At 40.4% G+C, this 14,362-nt stretch overlaps 1 protein-coding gene across 7 annotated transcripts in view; it reads left to right on the forward strand.

The window, feature by feature from the left end:
* LOC101854894 overlaps positions 1–13,854 on the forward strand; it is a 40,039-nt gene extending 26,185 nt beyond the window's left edge. For 5 of the 7 annotated variants that reach the window (XM_005106640.3, XM_035971965.1, XM_035971967.1 and 2 more), the window contains 2 exons: positions 7,286–7,550; positions 12,554–13,611. In XM_005106640.3, the coding sequence (XP_005106697.1) occupies positions 7,286–7,550; positions 12,554–12,569 (281 nt within the window). In that variant the 3' untranslated portion in view covers positions 12,570–13,611. Of the gene's footprint in view, positions 1–7,285; positions 7,551–12,553 lie in introns of all 7 variants that reach the window. The other 2 variants (XM_035971969.1, XM_035971968.1) reach the window with 1 other exon arrangement.
* Positions 13,855–14,362: the final 508 nt, after the last annotated feature.

Below are 14,362 nucleotides of genomic sequence, written 5' to 3' on the forward strand. Positions count from 1 at the left end.
TCCCAACGGTTAAGTTGAGCTTTAGATGAGTTAAATTGATCTATTTTTCACTCCCCCAACGACATCAACTCATCAGTTCGCGACCCCAGTGCTTTCTTGTCGTATCTCCATTTTTAATGATAGGGAAAAACAGCTCATAATAAAAAGTGAGCTTAAGAAGATGTCACATTTTAACTGTTTAAAAAAATGTAGATACGACAAGAAAGCACTGAGGTCCCAAGTTGTCGACTGTGTATTAGTTTTCGGCCAGTGCCAAAAGTAGATCTCTTTTGCTGAGAAGATGAACTATCAAGATAGGCTCATTGTTTTTATTGAAATGACCTTTTTCAAAACTTTTCAAGATACAATGTTCTGTATAAAGCATGTCATGGTGAAAACTCAACTTTGAAAAAAAAAAAAAAAACGCCAAAAATTTCCTTCCACAAATTGAGCTTTTTCTTTTTATGAATAGGGTCCTTCACATTTTGATCCAGGATTTCCAACAATTCTTTTAGATATATGAATGGCTTGCTGATCAATGAATGACTGAGATCCAATGAGACCACATATGAGTACTTTCGCTCTACGAAAGGACTTGTTTCTTAGCTCAAATTTAAGATATTTTCTGGGTGCTTGCAAAAGTAAATACACACTGCCTACTTTTGGGCAGTATTTCAAGTTTTATGCTCTTTCAACAAAAAATAAAAGACATTTATGCGCTGGATGGAAAAAGATGAGCAAACAAAAATCTGCTAATTTTATAAGGTGCTAAAAAGCTCTTTAAATATACTGAAGAGCACAAAGAATACTGGACGGTTCTGAGCTTCAGTTTTGTGGGGGGGGGATGAGGGAGTGAGGCAGAGGGTCTATCCCTCTATTTGCTATAAATTAGCCTCATTAAAGACTTTGCACCGATGTTTGTGGTGTATCGGTTAGGCACTTTAAAGGTGCACACAAGAGACCCAGGTTCAATTCCTGAATGAGAAGATTATTTTTATTGAGTATTTCAGTCTTTTTGCTGGGATACTGTATCATTCTCAGCCCAGGATGACCCTGACATGCAGGGTCGGAAGCCACCTAATTGATCTAAACGATGTTGTGGAAGTCATAAAAATACTTATGTTTAAAAAGAAAATTTTTTAAAGAGCTAGGCATTTCAGTTGTAGGGATTTTGTCCTCCTTTGCTTCTTGATGCAAAGACCTAGACCTCCTTAGTGGAGAGGTAGTATGTGCACTTAAGTTATTACAAGTTCATCAAATGTTTTAAAAAAAATTATTATTAATATTATTTAAGACTCAGTTTCCCTTTGAAAGTGTTGTTTGTTATTGTTGCATGTGCATATGCCCAGACTGCTTAACCTTTGCCTGCTTTAAGTTGGTTGCTTGGGCTGCTTTTGTACTTACTACCATGCTGACTCTTTGTGATATACGTTTCCTCCTACCCCCCTCCACTCTTTTGAGGTATCCAAACCCCAAATTTTCAACGTCAAGCCATACAACTTTCCAGCCCCATGCCCAACAGATTTTCAGCATCGTATCCTACCAATGTCCAACACAATTCCCCACAAATTATCATACTATGCACATCATGCCCTACTCAAATTCCCAGCACCGTACATACTTACCATACACAACCAATTTTCAACACAAAGCCCCACAAATTTTCACACTATACACATCACACCCTGCAAATGTCCAGCAACATGCCCTTCAAATTGCTAGCACAATTATATGTCATGCCCTGCAAATTTCCTTACAAATATCCAGCAACATACCCTACAAATTTCCAGCATCATGGTTTTACGGAAGTCTTGTGATGTTACTTTCTTTGTCTGTTCCAAAACAAGGATTCCCCTTGTTTAGTCTGCCCCCATGGTTTTATGGAAAAAAAAAATCTGAAATTATGCAGACTGAGCCCAAAAATGAGAAATTATGCGATTCTGTTTATTTTAAAAAAGAATGAGAAAGGAAAATAATCTGAAATTATGCAAAGAATGATCAAATTTTGCTAAATTATGCGGGGTGCATAAAACCACGGGGCCAGTTTAGGGGAGTTTCTTTATGACAAAAAACAGTGAGTACTTCTCCATATCACCTGTGGAGAGTGTGATTCAGTTTGAGCCCTCTGTGTGTGGGCAGAATCTGTCGAAAGTCAAGCCTTAAGGATCCTGTGAATATATGTTGTTGTTGTTATCGATCCAGCAACATCTGGGCTCTCGCCCTTCTGTCCAATGCCATGTAGTGATAAGTGCAGGTTTGCTGCAGTTGCTGTAATGTTCCGTAGAGTGTGTTGTCGAAGTTAGGTCTCGGAGGGAGAAGTCATTTAGGGCTGTACAGTGGAAAAGGTGATGTTCCACTGTCTCATATGCATAGTCACACAAAGGACACATTGGGGGAAGTTCTGGTTTTATTCTGTTCAAGTGAAAGTTGAGCTGTATATGTTCTGTTCGTAGGCGGAAGATCGTGGTCTGTTTCTTTCTCTGTAGGTGGTTGATATTGTCATTTCGTTTTGTTGTAGTCATATGTTTGAAAACTGCTCTGCCTGTCTTTCCCAAGGCCCATCTGTTCATCCAGTCTTGTTTGCTGTTGCTTTTAATGATTTGTTTTGCAGTGTGGTATGAAGTTGGAATGTTGGGTTGTTCCTGTCTAGATCCCCTTTTGGCGAGTGTGTCTGCTCTGTCATTTCCAGGTATGTTTGAGTGTCCGGGAATCCACTGCATCACCAGGTTGACGCCACAGAATGTTATCAGATGATGGGAGCCAAACAGTATATGTGTCAAGTCTTCGTTTAGATGGTGATCATTTTCTATTTCTTGCAAGACTGATAGTGAGTCAGTGAAGATCACTATACTCTGGCTTTTGTTTGGATGAGTGTCAAAAACTGTGCGGAGATGGTATAGTGCTGTTTCAATTGCTATCATTTCTGCGTCGTAGTTGTTGCATTTCTCTCCACAGGCTGCAGAGATCTCATTGGAACTTCCATCTGGGTACTGTATTAGTATTCCATATCCGGCTTTGGTTGTGCCTTTGAATGCTGAGCCGTCTGTATAGACGTGTATCCAGTCATCTGAATAGCTGTCGATTGTTTGGTGTGAAGAAAGCATCAACTTCACTGGGTCTGAAGATTTTGTGCTATTGTCTCTGAGAGAAGTTTTAATGATTGGTTTTTCCATAGAAATGTGGGGAGGGATGTTTTGGTTGACTCTTTTGGTTTCTCTTCTGTTTTGTGGTAGGTGGTGGCTCTCCATTAGTTCTGTGATGCGATGCATGACTGATTTTTGTTGAAGTCGTTTCTTTGGTTTCCATGTTTCTACTAATTTCCTGTTTTGGTGGTTGGGGCACATTCTTTTGGTTCTTTCATGAAGCTCCAAAACTGCTTTATCTCTGCGTATTCCCAGGGGTTCAACATTTGACAGAATTTCACATGCGGCAGTAGGTGTAGATCTCATGCCACCATTAATGAAACGAAGGGCATTATTTTGGACCTTGTCAAGGGTATTGCAAGTAGTTGCACTACACATAGTGAGTAGGCTATTGCTGTATTCCAGGGAAGATCGGACATAACCAAGGTATAGAGCTCTCAGAGTTTGTTTGTCTGATCCCCATGAACTGCTCACAAGTTTCTTTAAAAGTTGGAGTCTTCTTTTCGCCTTGTTCTTTATGCTCTCCACTTGGCTTTTCATTGTTAGACTTTGGTCAAGTTTGACTCCTAGATACGTTGGTTGTTCTTCTTTGGGGAGATTTTCATTTCCTATCTTCAGTTGGAGTTTTTCTTTCGCTATTTTATGGCTCTTTGTAAAGATGGTGTATACTGTTTTCGAGCAGTTTATTTTGAGCTTCCATTTCTGACAGTAATTGTGGAGCCTCTCGAGGTCTTCATTTAATTTTCCTGCTCCTACTACCGTGCTGCGATGTGTCTGCCAGAGAGCAAGATCATCAGCGTAGAGAGTCTTTTCTGATTTCAGCACGTTCGTCACATCATTAATGAAGATCAGGAAAAAAGTGCAACTCAGACAGGAACCTTGGGCATTGTTCACCTTTGATTCGATGTTTCGATCCGCAAGGAAAAACTTGATCCATTTATAAAGTTTCCCGTGTATCCCGAGGTCCATCATTTTCATGAGTAGGCCTTTTCTCCACACTCTTGTCATACGCCTGTTGGAGATCTACAAAGATGGCAACAGTGTGTTTAGTCTCCTGGAAACCATCCTGGATGTCTTGACTTAGTTTGATAAGTTGGTCTTCTGTGTTGCTGCCTTTTCTAAAGCCTGCTTGGTGTGGGTTCAAGCTGTTGGAGTTTTCCAGGTACCAGTAAAGGCAGTTGTTCACCATTCTTTCGGCAAGCTTACCAATACATGTTGTTAGTGATATAGGTCGGTAGCTCTTCGCTTCTCCAGGTGGTTTCCCCTTCTTCAGGAGCGGTATGATCTGGGCGATCCTCCATGCCTTTGGTATTCCGCTCGTTCTCCACGTGGTATTTACTAAGCGGTGTATGACATCTTTTCCTTTATCACCAAGGTTGCACAGCATTTCGTTGTGTATTTTGTCTGGTCCTGGGGCTTTCTTTTGCTTTAATTTTTTGAGGGCCTGTCCAAGTTCCATCATGCTGAAATCCTCCTCAAAAAGGGTGTTGTTCACGGTAGGGACTTTTTCTTCATGTGTGAATATATAAAAAACAAAGTAGTAACGTCTCTTGTAAAATCCAGAAAAAAATGTCAATAATGTGTTTTCTGGTGTCAAGTCACTTTTCTTTGATAAGTTGCAATCCTTTCTCTGTTGCTGCAACTTAAGATAAGATAAGATAAGATACATCTTTATTGTCCAGATGCTGGCACATTGGTTTGGTGTTTCACCACATGTGCACACACACACACACGCACGCACACACACACACACACACACACACACACACACACGCACACACACATACACATACACACACAAACACACACACACACACACACAAATGTACACACACACAGGCTTACAATCACATGCATAATATAAATGAGCAGCAATATAAACAATAATAATCTTAAGCTAGATACACCTTCAATGTTTTTTCTGATGCATGCTCTAAGGTCGTAAGTATACTTATACAAGATGGTTAAGATGGAAGCATTTTGATGGATGATGGTAAAAATGACCTTCTATATCTTTCTTTGTTACAGATCAGAAGCCTAGGTCTTTTACTTCTGACTGATGTTTTTATTTGAGAGAACAAGGGATGTTTATTGTCTAAAAAGATGGAATTAATTTTTTTAGTTCAAGCTGTTATGTACAATTCATCCAAGTAGGGGAATGTAGATGTTGAAATTTTACATGCGTCCCGTATTAGTCCATTTAATTTTTCTTTATCTTGTTGTCTTGTGTTCCCGGCCCATGCTGTTATACAAAAATTGATCATACTTTCCAACTTGCTTTGGACAAAGGTTGTGTCCGGGACAGTATCAGCTTATTGATTTTGTGGTCTTTGAATCGACATTATCCTGAAGTCAGTTTTTTGTGAACATATAGTTTTGGTATGTCAGTGTGTGTTATTTAACTTGTGGGCAGAAAGTGCATATTTTCCACCAGCATGGCTACTTCGAACCAGAAACGGACGTATAGATTTGACACATACTACTTTACTTTACTTTATTTTTCCGATCCAGCGGCCATTTGGGTTCTAGCCCTTCGGTCTGTCGATATGGCAAAGAATTGACAGGTTTTAATCAGCTGTGCTTTGTCGCTGTATAGAGTGTTTCCAATGTCTGGGGAGGCAGGTAGGTAGGTGCTACGCAGGTCACAAAGTGCTGGGCAGTTAAAGAGGTGGTGTGGTACTGTTTCATCCTGGCAGTCGCACAACAGGCAGTCGGGTGTGGTATCCTTGTGGATCCTATTAAGGTAGGAGTTTAGTGGTATGTGTTGTGTTCACAGGCGAAATATCGTGACTTGTTCTCTTCTACTCAGGGAATTTATTGCATCTTTAGAGTTGGGGGCTGTCATTCATGTGTGCAAATACAGTTCTTCCAGTTTTGCCCATTGCCCGTCCATTCAGCCACTGTTCCCTGGTGTTGCATTTGATGATGTTCTTGGCTGTCTGTTGTGATACTGGGTTGTGAGGTTGTGTCTGTGATGCTCCCTTCTTGGCAAGGGTGTCTGCTCTGTCGTTTCCTGGGATGTTGCTGTGGCCAGGTATCCACTGTAGTGTCAGGTCGACGGCATAGGTCTGTATGAACGTATTGATTGTTTGAGCCACGGATAGGCAGGCTGGGCTTTCGAAATTCATGTTTTCCAGAGCTTGGAGTACTGACTTTCCATCTGTGAAGATAATAGACATTATCCTGAAGTAAGTTTTTTGTGAACATATAGTTTTGGTATGTCAGTGTTTGTTATTTAACTTGTGGGCAGAAAGTGCATGTTTTCCACCAGCATGGCTACTTCGAACCAGAAACGGACATATAGATTTGACACATACACATACAGGATAGATATTTAGGTGTATTTGGGCCATGAGAACTCATCAGAAGCTTCTGTATCATTGATTCCCCAGAGTGTTTTGTTTTGTTTCCCTTTGTTGTTTACAATCCTTGTCTAGAGCAGCGGAGGGTGGATGATGGAAGCCACTTGTCGGCCAAACTTCTTTTCTCCCTCTATTGTTTCTGCCAGTGTTGTTTTCTCGCTCAGATTCCAGTGCCACTGACTGTAGTGTCTTTAGACCGTTCCCAAAGGGGGGATATTTCTCGTTCAAGCACAGTAGAATTGTAAATGGGCTGATTCATCATGTCACGCTCATAACTGTGCCTGATCTACAACAGGGAACTGCTGCTTTTTCTTTCCAAATCCCTTCTTTTTTCTTTTTCCTCTACTTCTTTTGTATGTTTGTCACACTCTTGTGACCTGCTACTTCCGGGGTGCCTTGATGGTTGAAGCAGACCTTGTGCTGTTGAAGCTAGAGAGGTGAGCAGAGTAAGTCTGATTCCCTGTAAAGACTTCTCTGTTGACACCCACACCATGGCGCTCATATGACCTTATGCAGTTGCGAGCGCCGTAAAACCCTCTACTAAATAAAAAATCATGAGATTCCATTACTCATTTTTTTTTTGGCATGCTTCTCATAATACAGAGCCAAGACAAGCATTCCTCTGTTGACTGTGGGTGGTTGAAGGGTGCCAGTGGGAGGTCCTACTTCTTTTCTTTCCTTCAATTATTTCTGTCGTCTGTCTGTCTTATTTTTTTCCAGCACTAAATGGCCATTATTGTGTTGATTTGCTTCTTTTTTACTTGACAACAACAACTCCATTGACTTTTTTCTCATTAACAGTCGTATTAACTCAAGAGGAGGAGAAGGAGATGACAAAGATATCTGAAGAATTGGCGGTAAAGCTGAAACTTGACCAGGATTTGAAAGTACTTGATAACATGAAGAAGGAGGATAAAGATGCAGTTATGGTGGAGTTGGTCAGCCAATTTTGTGAAATTGTCGGTTTGGACTCATCATTACCTGAAAACGACAGGCAGGCCAGGACGTACTTGAGCGCAACGGAATGGAAGACCGACCTTGCTGTGCTTGCCTATTTTGAAGAATCGTAAGAAGATAATAGACATTATCCTGAAGTAAGTTTTTTGTGAACATATAGTTTTGGTATGTCAGTGTTTGTTATTTAACTTGTGGGCAGAAAGTGCATGTTTTCCACCAGCATGGCTACTTCGAACCAGAAACGGACATATAGATTTGACACATACACATACAGGATAGATATTTAGGTGTATTTGGGCCATGAGAACTCATCAGAAGCTTCTGTATCATTGATTCCCCAGAGTGTTTTGTTTTGTTTCCCTTTGTTGTTTACAATCCTTGTCTAGAGCAGCGGAGGGTGGATGATGGAAGCCACTTGTCGGCCAAACTTCTTTTCTCCCTCTATTGTTTCTGCCAGTGTTGTTTTCTCGCTCAGATTCCAGTGCCACTGACTGTAGTGTCTTTAGACCGTTCCCAAAGGGGGGATATTTCTCGTTCAAGCACAGTAGAATTGTAAATGGGCTGATTCATCATGTCACGCTCATAACTGTGCCTGATCTACAACAGGGAACTGCTGCTTTTTCTTTCCAAATCCCTTCTTTTTTCTTTTTCCTCTACTTCTTTTGTATGTTTGTCACACTCTTGTGACCTGCTACTTCCGGGGTGCCTTGATGGTTGAAGCAGACCTTGTGCTGTTGAAGCTAGAGAGGTGAGCAGAGTAAGTCTGATTCCCTGTAAAGACTTCTCTGTTGACACCCACACCATGGCGCTCATATGACCTTATGCAGTTGCGAGCGCCGTAAAACCCTCTACTAAATAAAAAATAATGAGATTCCATTACTCATTTTTTTTTTGGCATGCTTCTCATAATACAGAGCCAAGACAAGCATTCCTCTGTTGACTGTGGGTGGTTGAAGGGTGCCAGTGGGAGGTCCTACTTCTTTTCTTTCCTTCAATTATTTCTGTCGTCTGTCTGTCTTATTTTTTTCCAGCACTAAATGGCCATTATTGTGTTGATTTGCTTCTTTTTTACTTGACAACAACAACTCCATTGACTTTTTTCTCATTAACAGTCGTATTAACTCAAGAGGAGGAGAAGGAGATGACAAAGATATCTGAAGAATTGGCGGTAAAGCTGAAACTTGACCAGGATTTGAAAGTACTTGATAACATGAAGAAGGAGGATAAAGATGCAGTTATGGTGGAGTTGGTCAGCCAATTTTGTGAAATTGTCGGTTTGGACTCATCATTACCTGAAAACGACAGGCAGGCCAGGACGTACTTGAGCGCAACGGAATGGAAGACCGACCTTGCTGTGCTTGCCTATTTTGAAGAATCGTAAGTAGTTTTTATAGGTTACATTTGTGAAACGTGCTGACAAAAAGAGTTACTTCTCGGATTCAGGCCTTAAGGAAACAGATACATCACACTTATAGGTGAAGTTTTTACAATTTATAGGTATGAAATATAAGGAGTGTTATACTTAAAGAATATGGCATCTATAGAAAATTTACAAATTTGACCCTATAGTGTCAATTTTTGGTCAATATCTCGATTTGTGGACTGCGAGAAGTAACTCATTTTGTCAGCACGCCTCACATTTTGTAGATTGAGGTTAGAAATTCTGCTTATCAATCCTCAGCCTGGAGTCTGACAGGCAGGCAGTTGCTGTCCACTGACAAAATGCCTATTGTTGATACAATCTGAGAGGCATCATGGCGAAATCAGGCTCTCGTCAAAATATTGATATCAAAGATATCGGCATTTTTCGTCCAGTTTGACCATTTTTTTCGAACTTTTGTTTTTGACAATTTTTTTCTAATTTTTGTTTTTGACAATTTTTTTCTAATTTTTGTTTTTTGGCTCAACATCTTTTATGTCCATTTAAAAACATATTTCTGTATGGGTTTTAATGAGAAACATTGATTAAATGCTCAACAAATGTAAATTTTTTATTTCGAAAGACTCTTAAGCCTTGAAAATCACCAAACTTTGGCGGCCATTTTCTCACTAATTTTATCTCTGAAACCAGGCGACCCCCACCTCCTTCAATGGCAAATATCTCCACTTCTATTCCAGATAGGCATGTATTTTTTTCATCAATAGATGGTCAAATGCTTTAAGATGATACAAATAACTCCAGATGTCCAAAAATGGAAGGGCGCCTGATTCTACCACATCATGACACATATATGTATTGTTGTCTACATGTCCACTGACAAAATACCTATTGCTGATGTAGTGCAGTATATGTGAGGCAGCGTGGTGAAATCAGACGCTCGTCAAAATAATGAAAGTAAAGAAACTGACATTTTTCCACTGATCTGGTGATTTTTAAAGCAATTTGGTTTTTTTGTTCAATGCCTTATATATTTATTATCGAACCCATTTCAGTGTGAGTTAATATGAAAAACGTTGATTAAAGGCACAAAAAATGTAAATTGTCAGTTTCCACGGACTCTTGAGGCTTTGTAAATACCAAATTTTGGCGGCCATTTCCTCACTAATTTTACTTCTGAAACCAGGTGACCCTCATCTTATTCAATCGCAAATATACTCGAGATAAATGGGTAATTCTTGCATCAGAAGCAAGGCAAATAAACAGGCTTTATGGCAATACCAATAACTCCACATCCTCAAAAACTGACAAGCGCCTGATTCCACCGCGTCGTGACTCACATGTTGTTGTCTACTTGTCCACTCACAAAATTACATTTGTTTGCTAAAAAGTTGTGTTGCTGTGTAGAGCCTAGCCTAGCACACGGAAACTTTAGATTCCATAGACCAGCGCACAGTTCATTACGTAGATCTACATCAAGACTAGTTTATCATTGTAATAACTGTAATCTGTAACCAATCTGTAATCTGTAATCAATAACATTGTAATCTCTTGACATAATAATATGATTCTGTTTACCTGTCCATCGTTAACATAACAAAATGCCGTCTACCTGTCTACTCATCATCATCATCATTGCCTTTCTCACCCTGCACCAGGGTATATGCCACGGACAAACACCCTCCACATTTCTCTATCCTGGGCTAGCCTCGTGATGTTATTCCCGGTGAGACTTGTTCGACAGAGAAGGTTTCGGGTCAGAAGAGTCCTTTCGGCTTTGTCCGCTGTCCTTCATTGTTCCTGCTGATGCAGAAGCTCCTCCGTCTCCCAAGATCGAAAAATAAAAAGTTGTGTTTGTCCGTGTTTCTGTAACTTACTGTTTTTTACTGGGTTGGGTAGTTGGCCCTCCGCAAACTGGCACTTTTCGGGCGACCAGACTTATGCACTTTTAGTCGCCTCTTACGACACGCAGTATCATGACAGGTGTATTCTTTGCTCCCCCGTAGTAAAACTACGGGGCCCCCCACCAGTAGGGGAGACCTGTCTACTCACAAAATGACTATTGTTGACATAACACAAAGTCCTCTACCTGTCTACCATTTCAAGAAACAGCTGAATATATCGCCAACCTCCCACGGTATTGGAGCAGATGAGTCATAGTATAGCTTTGTTAAAAACCCATAGCCTTCCATTAAATAACAATCTCTATCTGTGGAAATTAACTAATTCGCCCTTATGTGAGAGGTGTAACTCTCATGAAATTGAAGATGAATTTCACTATATTTTCTATTGTTCACACTTTGTTTGCTCATCAAAGGAAATTGTTAATTCCTCCCAGCCTGACTCGGCCCTGTGACAGAAATATGCAATGTTTGACCCATGATAAGAGATATGTGCCCAACCTGTACTTATTCATTATGGAAACTTCACTTATCAAATGAGTGTTTTGTGTGATGTGATGTGGGCCAATGGCCTTAAACACTGAATATACTTGCTTACTACCCGTCCACCAACAAAATGACTATTGTTGATCTAATATGAGCATCTGCCTGTCCAGGGAACAACTATTGTTGACATAATGCCTGTCTAATGCATTTTGCCTCTACCCACAGACGATCTGACTATTGTTGATGTAATTATTATATTATTTACTACCTCTGTACCGACTAACTACAGTGGAACTCGGATTCAACGAGAACTCAGATTCAACGAGAGGAGATGGATTCCCCGTTTTTCTTCTTCTTTAAAATCAATAAAAATAACCCGGATTTAACGAGCTCTTAAATCAGCAAGCTCGGATTCTACGAGGTTGCTTCCAGGATGAACAGCCCCCCGCTGACATGGATTTACTTATTTTTCTCCCACAACAAACTTTATCTATTCCTGGAAACCATCCATTGCACCTGCTTCGTGAACCATTATTCACTTTCCCGATTGCATACGACCAATCACGGCCTTCTTTCATACCACACATGCGTTGTTGGCTCGCGTGTTTCGGTGTCGGATAGGGGGCCTGCACCCGTGTGACTGTGTGCGTGTCAGGGGGCACCAGCAGTCCGGGCTTGGAACTTCGCAGAGATACAAACGCGTCACAGTCTTTTTTCCCCCGGCAACTGATCACTATTACAATGATAAACTAGTGTTGACATAGATCTACGTAATGAATTGTGCGCTGTCTACGAAATCTAAAGTTGCCGTATGCTAGGATAGGCTCTACCCTGCAACTGCAACACAACTTTTTAGCAAACAATCGAGATGACTAAAGCGTGCATTTGAACGAATCAGTCTTTTTTTTTTGGCACAGCTCGTATGCTGGCATTTCAGGCACCACTTGTTACTTCTCTTTATACATTACCTGCTACACAAAACCTCATGTTTGCTATAACGAACACCTGGAGTCAAAGAGATTTTAGGTCAGGCCCGGCGACCTTGTTGAATCCGAATTCCACTGTACCAGCATCTGTGGTGTAGTGGTTAGGTACGTCCATGTCTCCTGCAGGAGAACTGAATTCGATTCCCAAGTGGAGAGAATTTTTATCAAGTACCTCTAGCTGTCTTTCTGCTGGGATGTTGTATCCCTCTCGGCCCTGGTTTGCCCTGACAGGCTGGGTCGAAAGCCCGCCTCCTAAATGATCTAAATTGTGTCGATTGAGCCCCCCCCGCCCCCCAAAAAAAGCAGCTGATAAATTAACATATTTGCTATGTAAATTAATATGTAATTTGTCTGTCCACAGATATGGCATCTCCTGAAGACAGTTCTGCTTTCTCAAGATTGTGTGATAAAAGAGAACAGCCACCATTGATCCTCTTATGACTAGAAAAGTGCACCGATTACTGTTGGGTCTTTGTCTTAGTCTTAGTCAGGTTTGCTAATGTTTGAAGGTTTGGAATGAACTCCACTAGATTGTTGTCTGTTGGTGTAATAGGTAGCCTACAAGTTTTGTTGGGGGGTTTTTGTGTGAGTGTTTTTTGTTGTTGTTGTTTTTTTGGGTGGGGATGGGTTGAGGTTTGTTTGCTTTTTTTAAGGGGGAGGGGGGGGGGGGGGGGGGAGAAGAAGAAGAGATGATGATTACTAATTATATTCTCAGAAAGAATTTTGTTTGTTTTTCTTTGAAAAGGCAAAAGGTTCATGGGTTTACTTTGTCATTGTAAAGATTGACCACCATGTCCGACACTGTAAGGTTATTTAACCCTATCTGTACGCCCTGGGGTCATTTTGTGCCCCTGGGTTGTTTTTTTCACATTTTAGAATACTTCTAGTTCGGAGATCTCTTTGAAACTTTCAGTATTTCTCAAAAAATCATTTTGACAGACGGCTACGCAAAGCGCACAGATCGGATTAACAGGTAAATTTCCTCTTTGAAAGTGGTGGCACAGAGTTCCCCACATCATATGGATACGATAGTAAAACACGACGTACAGATAGGGTTAAGCGGTGGGACCCACGAACTTAAGGTCCATCTCTGATAGGACAGGGCCAAATAGACGAAGAGCCTTAAAAACTCTCCAAAAAAGCATTAAAAAATTCAGAACACCCATTGGGGATTCAAGCCAGGGCCATCCACTCCATAGTCAAGCATGACACCAAGCTAACGGTGCCCCCTGGTTTACTTTGGACTAAAGTCTAAAAATGCTTCATCGTAATAATCACTTCTGCTAGATCATTAAAATTTGATCAGTTTCTCTTTTTAAAATAATGAGACAGATGTCATCTCCGTAGATTAGTCGCTACCCTAGAATTACAAAGTTCTATCTGCTCAGTACCTAGTTTTGAGAAATTGGCCGAAAAAAATTTTTTGAGTTTCACAACTTGTCAAGCTTGATATCAAAAGATCACAACTATTTGAATATCTTGATAACGACTCCGAATAATCTTACAATTTTAATAGCACTGATAAAATATTGGGTTTCTGACCTGATGCCCATGGTCTTAATTACTCTTAGTTTAGTTTTATTAGAGGTTTTTTCAGCGCTCGCAACTGCATAAGGTCATGTGAGTCGTGAGCGCCAGAAGATTAGAGGTGTTACAAGAGAGTAACAAACATAAAAAAAGAAGGAAGGGAAGATAAGGACGATAGATGTTTCATAGGAAAGAAGAAGCAAACCACACCAGAGCACCCGCCAACCACCCACCTTAATTACTCAAAAGGGCCAAAAATGTCAGAAGTTTGTAATTCCAAGGTAGCGTAGTTTCTTCCTCAGTCCTGTCCCCTTTGTTCTGCCCTAAATCTCTCCTTGCAATCTTCCGACTTTTAAGTTATATATAATTAACAGAGTTCAGTGACTGCTGAACTATATGGCAAGGTTTTGCTTGAGGAAGCCATTTAGAGAGCATGTAACGCCTGATTTAATAAAGCTTTACTCAATGAGGCGTATTTTGTGTAGTGGTTAGGTCTGTCCCCGTGGTTTTATGCACCCTGCATAATTTTGCAAAATTTTATCATTTTTTGCATAATTTCTTATTATTTTCCTTTATCATTCTTTGTTAAAATTAACAGAATTGCATAATTTCACATTTTTGGGTTCAGTTTTACATAATTTCA

The sequence above is a fragment of the Aplysia californica genome, unplaced genomic scaffold (genome assembly GCF_000002075.1).
Source record: "Aplysia californica isolate F4 #8 unplaced genomic scaffold, AplCal3.0 scaffold00548, whole genome shotgun sequence".
NCBI classification, from domain to species: domain Eukaryota; kingdom Metazoa; phylum Mollusca; class Gastropoda; order Aplysiida; family Aplysiidae; genus Aplysia; species Aplysia californica.